This window comes from Pseudorasbora parva, chromosome 16 (genome assembly GCF_024679245.1).
Source record: "Pseudorasbora parva isolate DD20220531a chromosome 16, ASM2467924v1, whole genome shotgun sequence".
Taxonomy (NCBI): domain Eukaryota; kingdom Metazoa; phylum Chordata; class Actinopteri; order Cypriniformes; family Gobionidae; genus Pseudorasbora; species Pseudorasbora parva.
Window position 1 is genome coordinate 26,420,110 of NC_090187.1, and position 13,350 is coordinate 26,433,459.

Sequence of the window (13,350 nt, forward strand, 5' to 3'; positions counted from 1 at the left end):
ACCCGTTGTTGGGAAGGATCAGCAGGCGGATCAAAGGTCACCAGACAACATTTCAAAATCTTTGGAAACTACATATAACACATTCCCCCAAGCACACTAGCAGTGACAACAGACGTGATGCTGCCCGAGTGTGCATGTGTGTCTTAAAGAAATCATACGAAGATATGTCTAACAAATATTGCACAGCGGTAGGTCACACTGTGTAAGACTAAATGAAAAGCTGCTTGTCACAGAAAGTGAAGAAGCCAATCATCTCCTGTGGCATTATCACAGCATGCTCACTCATTTACAGAGAGCTGAACTATTCATAGCTACACCTTAATCTGACAGTCTTTTCTTATAGGTTAGAGGCAGGTGTAGTATTTTATGGGATGTGTTGGGTATACGTACGTTTCATCTACATAGGAGATTCCAAAATATTCCTTCTCCTTCAGGTTGAAATGGGACGCCACCAAGTCCAGAAGATCCTTCGCCATTAGCTTGGGCTGAGAGAGACAGAAAAAGAAAAAAAAAGTTAGGTTTCATCACGAAAGAGATCTTATCATTCAGAATACATTACACACAAAGACAAAAACATCCAGATACACACACACACACACACACACACACACACACACACACACACACACACACACACACACACACACACACACACACACACACACACGGTCAGCAAGTTGGCAGGCTGTGTGTGTCGTATTCTGATGAGTATTGATGCACTGCAGTGACTCTGCAATTCCATGCTGACTCTGTCTGCAGTCTGTGTGTTTTGCATCTTGAACAGAACTTGATTTTCTGCAAAAAACAATCTATAAAATCTCATGCTCATGCAGAGGTTTTTGACTTGGCACTGACACACACCCAGAACATTCTGAAAAACCGAGAGACACACCAGTTGTCACGCTGTCTATGATTCTGCAAGCTAGGGGCTTTCCCTGTGTGTAAATGAGTGTGTGTCAGAGCCAGTGTGTGGTAAACCATGGGTGTGTCACTGGCTTTTAGGGTTGACACTGAAATCACTGGCGTCCTGTGATATCTCTGTACAGTTTACCAACCTACCAACATCAACACACAACCATTTATGAGTAGAAAGCATTTAACTTCCCTTTCCAAAACCATGTGACATTGACAACAGTATACTCATGACTTGTTAATGTCATAATTACAATTTATTAGTGTATTACTGTTTTCTATTTTAATATATTTTAAAATTGGCATTTATTCCTGTGATGCAAAGCTGAATTTTCAGCATTATTACTCCAGCCTTCAGTCAGATAATCCTTCAGAAATCATTCTAATATGATGATTTGCTGCTCAAGAAACATTTATTATTATCAATATTGAAAACTTTTGTGTGGCTTAATATTTCTGTGAATTCTGTGAATTTTTGTAGAATTATTTAATGATTAGAAAGTTCAAAAGAACACCATTTATTTGAAATATAAATCTTATGTAACATTATAAATGTCTTTACTGTCACTTTTGATAAATTCAGTGTGTCCTTGCTGAATCTACTGACAGAAAACTTTTGATTATTGAATGTTTGGCTGTGTATGCAATGCATACAAATTTTGTATATGGTTTTGTGTTTTTATTTGTTTTACTTTTTATATGTATGGTTTATATGTATTTGTGTGTACACCTATTCAAAATTATACTGCATGTTAATAACAAAAAGTACACAACTAAAAGTACTGAAAAGTGTCTGAGAAAGATCAAAAATCATCGATATGCACTCAATATGCAAAAAAAATATTAATAAAAAAATGTAAAAAGTTTAAATATATATATAATATATATTATAATTGGTGCGCATGTGTTAAAACATTTTAATTACTTTAATTTTGGTTTCAAAACTCAATTTCAACACTGGAATTAAGAGCACACATAAATACACACACACACACACACACACACACAGACACAGACACACACACAGACACACACACAGACACACACACACACACACACACACAAACAACCGTCTTTATGTGAGAGCCAGGCCGCCCACACACCCTAAAAATAGCACAGCAAAATCTGGAGTAAAAGTACAATCACTGCCACAACCTTTGCTCACAGAAAGAAAGAAAGAAAGAAAGAAAGAAAGAAAGAAAGAAAGAAAGAAAGAAAGAAAGAAAGAAAGAAAGAAAGCCTGTAGAATTACATCATCATTATTTCTGTTGTGTATTATTACATTTTAAATTGTAATGTGTTTCTTCTAGATACAGCTTGTAGTTCTTAAAACCTGGTGAGTTGTTTCAAAACCTAGTGAGTTATGCCTAGAATCGATCAATGATTCGGATCGCCAATGTCACGTGATTTCAGCAGTTTGACACGCGATCCGACTCATTGATCGATTCACTGATTCACAACCGTTTGAATCTTTATTTGAAGATTGAACACAAACAAGGAAGAGAAGACAATGCTGAATAAAGTTGTAGTTTTTGTTAGTTTTGGACCAAAATGTATTTTCGATGCTTCAAGAGATTCTAACTAACTAACTAACTAACTGATGTCACATTTAGACTACTTTGATGATGTTTTTATTCCCTTTCTGGACATGGAAAGTATAGTGTGCATACACTTGCTACGCTCTCTGACTAAATATAAAATAACTTAAACTGTGTTCTGAAGATGAACGGAGGTCTTACGAGTGTGGAACGACATTAGGGTGAGTCATTAATGACATCAATTTCATTTTTGGGTGAACTAACCCTTTAACATTGTGGTTGTTCACACATGAAACGGTATATTATGAGATTCTTCACCTCGGGTTCTTCAGGTGAGACATGCAACTCTATACCACATCAATCAATTGGCACATTTAGTCTCATCATTCAAAGCAACGTGGTGTGAAACAGCCTGCTTCCTCAATTAGCCAAAACAGCTGTGTCTGCGGTAAGAGGAGGAAGTGGGTTTAATATGACTACAATCTTCAGTCTTGACCCATTTCTGGTGGTGTATGTGTGTTTGTGCATTTTCGTAAAGAAAAAAGAAGAGAATCCTATCTCTTTCCACCTCATTTTCTCTCTGTTTAGCCTCCAGACTTGATTATGACAGTAACTGTTATAATAATATGTTCAGAGTCTCTGAAATGTGCTGATATGAAGGATAAAGCAGTATTAATATCCGGTTAGGGCAATTCATATGAGCATTATATGGTTTTAACAGATTTAATGTGGGATGGCTATCATCTCCTCTCTACCATAACACTTACAGAGGTTGATGCAAATCACAGACAAATGTTTCCACATGGAGAAGCATGTGATAGCACGTGTGGCCGTGAGGAAGAATATCCGGACTGTAGTGATTCAATATCATTAAACAGTGGGTGTCTGATCAGGACGGAAGAGCGATGGCAAGAACACACGCCGTAAGGTCTCATCAGGTCTACATCACAGAGATGAGCGATGAGTCGGCTTTCATTACACAGAATGACTTCAACACAATGCAACGTTAGTGTTTTAGTTGGGGATTTATCACTGTTAAAACACATTATCAGATCAAGAATACAGACTAAACACTGCCCTACTCTGTACACTGTAAAATTAACATCTAAAGCTGCATGTGTACAGCTGAAAGGTGCACTTACAGATAATATTTGCACATTTAATTCAAAACCGCTGATGTAAATGCATTTACAAAGGAGGTGCAAGCATTGAAAAAATGGGTCCAAAAGAAAGTGATTCCAAAACAAAGTGAGCAGCCTTGTTGCCTAATGGTTACATATGCATCTACCTTCAGAAATGGAACGTTATATATAATAATAGCCAACATATACTTATACATATATATTACATATATCAGTGGCTGATTTTGAATGCCATATAGGTAACAATTCTGTTCAATGCACATATAGCACCTTCAAAGTGCAATCCTCTAATCCATAGTTTCTCATAGGAACGCCCACCTGAAAGGCAAAACAAGGCTCTCCTCCATTGCCCGCCAGTCATTTTTACCAGGTTTGTATTCAGCATTAATGCAGTGATATTAAAATACCAAATTCAATATACACCTTATTGGTGTTGCACACTTTGTACGGGAAAGCAAATGAACACAGAATATTAGTGCAACAGGTTTCTCCAGGTATTTTCCCCATCGAAAACCATTATAAAGAAAACGCTGAGTTCAAATTCTGGGTTTCATCTACTTGCCTTTATATAGTATGCATCATCAAAAAGGTGTAAACTGATTTTGATCTTTTAATAATATTTTTTTAGTACATTACGGCACTTTAATGTTTTAAAAGAAGTCGTCAGTTCACCCTCCGTCTGCTTGATCAGCTCTATAACGCTTTTACTGCATAATTAATCTGTTTAAAATCAAGTGGTGTAACAACTCGATTTAAAATAAAACCCATATCAATAAATCCTAGATTAGCTTTAAACTTTGCTTAAAGGGGTGGTTCCGTGTTTTTTTTCTCTAGGCTTGGTTGTGTTTATGGGACATGTCTTAATACTTCTTTTTTTTTTTAAATGCCATATTTTTCTTATATTTGACCTTTATTCCACACCGCTGTCTCCACTGTCCTTTGAACGACTTATTTGCTTCCTGCTTCTATGAAGCCCATCCCTCCGAAAAACACAATGGTCTTAGATTGGTTAGATGGCCAAATGTAGTTTAATGTATTTTTATTGGCTGAAGTGTCAAGCACAGGTTGTCCAGAAACACCACACCCCCTACCATTACTGGCAGAAGTCACATCTACGGTGACTAGCAAGGGTTTATGATGTCACCAACCCGGGAAGAAACTTGTTGTAGTCAAAACCGGCCGTTTTTGTAGGAAAAAAACTGCCATAACTTTAAAAGACAATATCTCTGTTTGCATTGAACTTTCAGCGATGTAACTTTGCAGACATTGTTTCTGCTCAAGCAGCAATATTACACACTAACTAAAGTAAAAAAAGTGAAATTGCATGCGACAACCCCTTTAACTGAATCCTTGCCGGTGCAACTCACCCTATAGTGTTTTTCACGTAAAGCGTTGTAATTAACGTCCCGCTGTTTTTCGTGATTAAAATACTGCAGCAGGTGCTGTGTGTCAAAACGTGTATCTTGTTCACAGGTGGAAATTTGACAGGTTTTTTCTGCAGTTCAATGGAGTTCTATGGCGGTTTTGCCCTCCAAGGCTCCACAACAGTCACGTGACTGAAAACTATGGATAAACATTAAAATACATAGCACAATTAGACTGTCATTCACATCATAATTTTTTTATGATATAAAAGTATGTAATTCTTGCATTTTAGCTGATCCAGCTGAGCAGTTCCAACTTTAAAAACAGAAGCTGTTTACGGGCCACAACCTGTGTGTATGATTTATTTTTCATCTATGTGTTTTCCTGCAATAGTTTGTATTGTTAATTGTACGTTGTAGCAAGGAAGTAAACAAATGACAACGCTGTCTGGCTCTGCAAACCAGTTTGTTAAATGCTCATTCATATTTAACGATATTCGACAAACACCTAACATTACAAACTTTTTTTACTCAAACTTGAAATTAGTGTAAATTATTCTTTGATTAGAGCTTTTATGTATTGTTTATCTACATGCTTTTTTATCTACAGGCATGCTAAACATGGTTCTGTGTTTGATTTGGCTACTATAGCAAAGCCAATGTTTAGTGTTCGTTTTGGGTTAATAGTTCTTGCGACAGATATTTGGCTATAATCGTTCTAAAAATACAAAACGTGCCATTCAGTTGCGATCACTATAGATTCGCAGTATTTACAGACTACTGGTTAAGGTAAGGGGTTTCCGAAACACGTGCACTAGTTTAGCGAATCACAACACAGCTGGGCCAGCTAACCAATCTGAGCCCATTACGTATTTTTGAGGGACCGGATTCCAGAAAACCATCAGACCGTTTCATGAGGGACAGAGCAGTGTAGAATAAAGGTAAAATATATGAAAATGATTTCAATTAAATAATAATGAAATGAATAATGACATTTTTTAATAACGAAGCATGAACACATTACAGAGCACCCTGCAAACACAATCAAGCCTACGAAAGAATGTGTTTTACCACCCATTTAAACAAACAAAGGGCAATGAAAAAAATTACTCACTGCTCTTGACTGGATAACTTTTAATAAGTTATCTATATTTACAGCAAAGAGAATGCAGTGTTATATTACATTTGATTACTTTTTTTCAATTTCTATACCTGAACTATTGTTAGACCCACCTGAAAAGCAATGTTTATTTCATTTGTATATTTGATCTATTGTATTTATTTGTGTTATTTTATTATTCATAATTTGATTATTTGTATACTTGTTAATATTTTTAATTTATATTGGTTAGGCTAGTAGTTTGTCTGTGGTATAAAAATTGGAAATGAGAATAGTGAAATTTGGTGTCATAACCTTAAAGATGCAGTGTGTGATTTTTAGCTGCATCTAACGATGAGGTTGTGAATTGCACTCCCCACCCCCCTCCCTTCCTTTCGGAGCACATAGAGAAGCTACGCTGTCCGACACAGGAAAAAATTGTCGTCGGAGAGAGCAGAGAGTGACTAGCGCTCTTTAGAGCAGTTTGTCCGTTTATGGCTACGGTAAAACATGACACCGCAAAATGGCGACTTCACTGTAAGGGGACCCGCGGTGTATGTAGATGGAAATGGCTCATTCTAAGGTAATAAAAACATAACGATATATTATATTGCATTTCTTTCAATAGATCCTCATAAATACTACATACTGAACCTTTAGGATTGCATGGGTCAAACACAATGAAAATAGTAACTATTTTAATTTATTTATTTAATTAACTTTGGTTACTTAACTTGGGTTTTTAATATAGTTAAACATTTAGTTAGATTTTGGCAGGGAAAGTAATAATTTGAACCAGTGGCCCAACCAGGCCAGTAGACAAAAATCCTTAGCGTTCAGCCCTGCAGACGGAGTAAATTATATCTGAAAGGAAGGATCAAGCTAAAGTACAAGAGAACCTAACAGCAGCACCTGCTTTGACTCACCATGGAAAATTACGAACACATACTAAACGCATATAATTCACAAAATTACAGCCTGTTGTGGAGAGACAGGTGGGATATGCTGACAAACAGTTAGGCAGCTGAAAAACAGAGCAAGCTTATAGAAAAATCTGAATAAGACTGTTGACAGCTGTTATTGTAAGACTGTCAACCTTATTATAAACTTAAGTCATGTCAAAACTGCCAACAGGAAGTAAAAAAAGGAAACAAAAGAATTATCTCCATTAAAGCCAATACAAACTGGATGTTTTCAACAGCACTGTAAGATACAGCATCAAAGTTCAGTCTATAACAGGACTATAAAATCATTCAAGATGTTGCCAGTCGCACCGTGCAAGATCATCCACGATAACTTTCAGAATGGTACATTGCTCTAATGAGACGAGGGAGAGGAAGAGGAGGCAGTTAAATGAGGCTCCAGAAAGATCCAACAGAGACCCATCAGTAAAACTGAACCAGCCAAGGATTTCACCACTGCATGTGTAAGATGTGCTGTCACACTGGATTTAAAGTGTGAAAATTACTTTGAATCCCGCTGTCCCAATGTTAGTGACATTAATTAAAACACCATCTAGTCCAGGTTCCCATGATCAGTTTTATTTTAGTATATATTAGTATATTTAGTATGTATTATATATTTTAGTAACTGATATACTATCATAGTTTTATGGAACCTGTTTCCGCCACTAAATTAAAAAAATAAAAACAGTAATTGCGAGTTTATCTCAGAATTCTGACTTTATAACTCGTTATTGTTAGAAAAACGGTCAAAATTGAGACTTTATAACCCGCAGTTGTGAGAAAAGTTTGAATTCTAAGGTAAAAAGGTCGCAATTACTCATTTCATTTTTTTAATTTAGTAGCAGAAACAAGCTTCCATATAGTTTTTATAATATTTTGAATTCAATTTTATTTTTATATTTTCTGTTTTCATTTTAATTTTAGTCAAAGGTTTAGTCATTTTGTTTTTGTCATTTATATTATTTTTTTAAAATGTTTCTCTCTCTCACTCTCTCTCTAAATATATATATATATATATATATATATATATATATATATATATATATATATATATATATATATATATATATATATATATATATATATATATATATATATATATATATATGTATATATTTTTTTTTTTAATTAAAAAGAATATTTGCTTTATAGTTTGTATTACTATATAAATTTGTATTTAAGTTTCTCATAAAGAAATTACATTTTTAAAATGTTTCTCTCTCTCTCTCTAAATATATATATATATATATATATATATATATATATATATATATATATATTTTTTTTTTTTATTATTATTATTATTATTATTATTTTTTTTATTAAAAAGAATATTTGCTTTATAGTTTGTATTAATATATAAATTTGTATTTAAGTTTCTCATAAAGAAATTATGCAAAACTGCCAAAATGAGAGCTTCCTCAGGTTGAATTCTCAATTAGACAAATCTTTTTGCCATGTGAATTTGCATGTCTCCAAACGTAAAATTCAACACATATGTTTACGTACATGTTCTTTTACATGCATATGAATGGAAGTGTGCAGAAGGCAAAATTCGGTGTAACCTCCCCTATAGTTATTACAAAATCATGTTAGCCTGTTAGGTACATCAACACAATTCCTCTAACAAAAAAAGCGAAGAGCTGTTCCTCAAGGAACATGCAGAAAAAAACTAACTTGGAATAGCATGAGAATTCTCAGTGGCCCGATTAACCTACACAACCTTGTCCAGAACATCTGCCTACATGGAGGAAGAAAAAGAGGAGAAAAAGAGAAGTCAGAAAGCATAAAGAACAGGCTAAATCTTAAAAAAAAAAAAAAAAAAAAAAAAGTAGGACAAATGTGTAAAGATTATGGAATATGCGTTTCTGCAACAGCTCAATAAATCATAAACTGAAGAGAGAGTGAGGAAATACAGGAAACACTGCCTTGTTTTTAAATATCTTATCTTCCTTCTGCCTTATCCCTACTTCTTTTTCTATCTCTTCCATCCTCTTACCTGATTGTTAAGGACTCTCTCACCTCCTCTTCTCTTTTCTAGATTTATGTTTATCAGACCAAAACTGCAGCCACAATCAACACAACCAGAATTTTAGAGGGGAGAAAGAGAATGTGTGGAAAATAAGAGGTGGAGAAGGCAGAGAAATTACATTTCTCCAACTATGATGGAGTTTAAACTGGATTGGAGTCTAGAGGAATCAGGTCACCTAATTGTACCTGACAGGCATGAAAGAGAGCGAGAGAGAGAGAGAGAGAGAGAGAGAGAGAGAGAGAGAGAGAGAGAGAGAGAGAGAGAGAGAGAGAGAGACGCAGTTTCTCCTTCACTGTCACAAATACATTTATATAAGAGACCTCTACTTTAATAAATTTAATACATTAATAAATAACTTTACAGCCATGACTGAAATAGAACAAATAAATATAATACTAGGAGAGGGACAGACAGCCGCACTGGCTGCGAGATACGTGTGTGCGTGCCACAGCCTGAGAGACAGCAGGTGAGTGTGTGTGTAATGCATCTGACCTCAGTGTGTGTCCCTACTGTCCACCACAGTGACCCCCAGTATGTGATTGTGTGTATATATATGTTAAAACACTGTGGTATCAAATGTTCTAATTTGTTACACCGGTTATTTAAGTTCAAGATATGTTATACTGTATTGTAATATTTTCTTTATTATTACCATCAATTATTATTATTTATGTTATGTTAATGTGTATTATTATTTATGTTATTCACTTTGGCAATATTGTATTTTTACATTCATGCCAATAAAGCAATCTTGAATTGAATTGAAAATTGAGAGAGAGAGAGAGAGAGAGAGAGAGAGAGAGAGAGAGAGAGAGAGAGAGAGAGAGAGAGAGAGAGAGAGAGAGAGAGAGAGAGAGGGAGAGGGAGGGAGAGGGAGAGGGAGAGGGAGAGGGAGAGGGAGAGGGAGAGGGAGAGGGAGAGGGAGAGGGAGAGGGAGAGGGAGTGAGACCATGAAAGAGAAAAAAATAAAACAAAACAGAAGAGAAGAGAATAGAATAGACTTATAGAACAGAAAAAATAAAACTAAACAGAATAAAAAAATAGACTGCAGTAGCCTATTTGAAATGGCATAAATGCATTAGTTATATTCTCAATTTAATTTACAGAGCAATCCCTGTAAAGTTGTTAGGTTAACTATAGAAGAGACTAGGTTTAGTGTGGATTAGCTATAGGATTAGTGTGTGTCGCACTTGCAAGAACTCGCATGGCATCAGGATGGTTTGCGCTCCATCGTGATGTCGGTTAGCCGTCACGGCAAAAACTGTAAATTACGATGAATTTGAATGAACGTTAAATAAAAGGCATTTAGGAGATTATCCACATATTTCCCCCCCCGGCCTTAATTTAAGACTGGCATTTATTTGTTCGAGCTGACATATATAATATAATATAATATATAATATAAGATGACATTTTTTTATTTAAACTTAAATGAAACTGAAATGAAATAACTGATAAGTATTAAAATGACAGACTAAAACTAAAAAAATATTAAAGCGATACAGTAATATTTAAAACATAATATTTATTTATAATATTATTATGTTTAATATCTAAAAAATAAAATAAAATGAAAATATAAAAAAGCTAATTTAAAATATTAATACATACTATAGCATCAAAATAAAGAACAGAGACAGAGACAGAATACAATTAAAAACAGAATGAAAAAATAGAATAAAATAAAACACAGAATAGAATTTAACATGACAGACCAAGACAAAAGGAGAATAGAACAATAGAACAGAACTTTATTCATCATGTGTTCAGTGACTGAGATGCCACAGGCAGAGTTTACCTCGTGAGTAGGGATTTCCTGAGAAAGTTCATATGAGTTTGAGTGTTGAGGAAGTTGTGCTAAGAAGACAGATCTGTTTATATTGAGGTCTGATGGGGCATGGGAGACAGACGGTGTTGTTATGGAAACTGAACTCATCCTGAGAGAAGATGTTTGCGCTCTTATACGAGGATTTATGGAGTGATTTTGGCAGGAGGGGGCAGCTGTTTGCATGACTTGAGAGGCTGCTGGTTTGGGTCTTTATGGGAACCTAAACCTGCCAGACTGAATATCACTGGTACTGATGTTTAAAAGACACTTGGGAGACCGACATATGCATACACATATGATTGAGTTCGGGTCAGGGTGACCTAACCTCAGAGTCTCTTTTGCCATGAAATTGGAGAAGGGAATAAAGGAGTCATATAACACATACAAACAGAGCAAAAAACATTCAAACTCATACATGCACAGACCGATGAAGAGCCACCTATTTCCACAAGACGTTAATTACATCTCAGAGGAACAATGAGGATTTCCCTTCCCAGATAAACGAGAGGAAACCTCAGGCCTTAGCACAAAAACATGCACTAAAACTTCACACCTATACATCAGTTTTATATACTATTTAATATTTCGCCACACCGGATTTCTAATACTGTACTGTGCTACATTGTGCTGGTGAATCAAGTCAAACATAATCAATTAACTAAACAATCCATTTACAAACCTGTAAAATCACATATGGGTCATGTTGTACCATTATCTATCTTACCTGTACCAGGAGCTCCAATTTCCTGTCATCCAGGAGATGGACCTGACATCTCCGCCCTTCCGTCATCTGTTGTGGAGGGAGAGAGAAATAGATTAACGAAAGCACATTCGCAGCAGGGTGAAATCAACTGTAAATACTAGGTCATGGTTACATGACAAAAATAGAAACTCTCCTTGCACACATGCAGCGCGATTCCCAATCAAGCAGCAGAATTCAATCTCTTTCACTCAGACACACACACACACACACACACTCTTAAAGTGAATTATCTCACACTTCAGCGCTGATGCTGAGTAGCTTGGATTTTTTTAAAGATGTCATAGGTCTGTTTTGATTGCACCCCTTCTGGTTAAAACACAAAACTTGGCTACCACCAATCTCGAAATTTAGAAATCACATTACATAAAAAAAAATATTTTAAAAGGTAAAAGGCATCTAGTCTTGAGTACATGTAGGCTTTTATTGCTGGTCAGAGATGAGGTAATGACTAATCAAATAGTGTTGTTTTTAATGATCTGCACTTTGCAAATTTTTGGATTGACATACAAAGCAAGTAACCACAGTTTATTTTGTTTTTACATGTCATTAAGTCATGTTTATCTTAAAATACTAATACCACAAGTACTGTAAAAAGCATTTAAAAAATGGGAATAACATTTACAGAGAAGAACAATTTTGTAACAAAAATTAAAACGCTCTAAAGATTATTTCACAAAAAAAAAATATATATATATATATATATATATATATATATATATATATATATATATATATATATATAAACAGTTCTGCTTGTAAATTTCTAGCTTAAGTGCCTAAAAAGACTAGACAAATCAGGACTAATCTAAACTGAAAATTCTGTCATCATGTTGTTCTAAGGCCCGTTTACACTAGTGCGTTTATGTTTTAAAACGTCGTTTTAAAATGAAAGCGATCCTCGTCTACATTGGCATTTCAGAAACCATCTGTCTAGAATACACAACCAAAAACGCATGACCGTTCATGCGCACTGGGCATTAGGGGTATTCGATTCCAGGTTTTTTGGAGTCGACTCCCACTCCCAACTCCATTCACTTTACATCAAAACAGGATCACAAATAACACAAAATTGCAGTTGTTACACACTTAAATCCCCCCCCCCCCGACACAAAGCTTTAAAATCCCCATATTAAAACCGCACTTTTAGCGTGACTGTCCAAATAAGTCCGATTTAGCGATGACACTTTAGCTCTGCAGCATATTTTAAATAATTGAATGACAATGCAATATTGGACCCATGGGTGGGGAGCAGAGTTGAATTGGTTAATGAGTGGCTATCAATGGCTATCTACTTAACTGTTGCAGATACCTAATTTTACAGAGGAAAAAAAGCTGTTTTCGAGTGATGGCGCTAAACGCACATGACCATTGTCTTAAAAAGTGAGTTAAAGTACTATACTAAAATACATACAATAATGTAAACTTATTGATCTTGATGTGAGTTTACGATTTATGGTTAGTTTAATGATTATGAACACAAGGTTAACCATGGAAAACCAAATCTATATTTATTGCATTAATATACCATCAATTAAACTAAAGCTAGCATGGAAGAAGCCTATTACAAACTAAAGTCGCTATGACTGTTTTCTGTTCCAAATAAAATGTGTGACTGTTTCTGCGACAGCTCCCTGGCGCGGTGTATTACGTCACTGAGCATGTTTACATGCGCACCAGTAAGCTTATAACTCACAAATATCACCATAA

At 35.2% G+C, this 13,350-nt stretch overlaps 1 protein-coding gene across 12 annotated transcripts in view; it reads right to left on the reverse strand.

Moving 5' to 3' along the window:
• frmd4a (FERM domain containing 4A) overlaps positions 1-13,350 on the reverse strand; it is a 199,341-nt gene that overhangs the window by 42,814 nt on the left and 143,177 nt on the right. For all 12 annotated transcript variants that reach the window (XM_067420098.1, XM_067420099.1, XM_067420097.1 and 9 more), the window contains exons 2-3: positions 11,605-11,670; positions 391-485 (exon numbers count right to left, since the gene is read on the reverse strand). In XM_067420098.1, the coding sequence (XP_067276199.1) occupies positions 391-485; positions 11,605-11,670 (161 nt within the window). The remainder of the gene's footprint in view (positions 1-390; positions 486-11,604; positions 11,671-13,350) is intronic.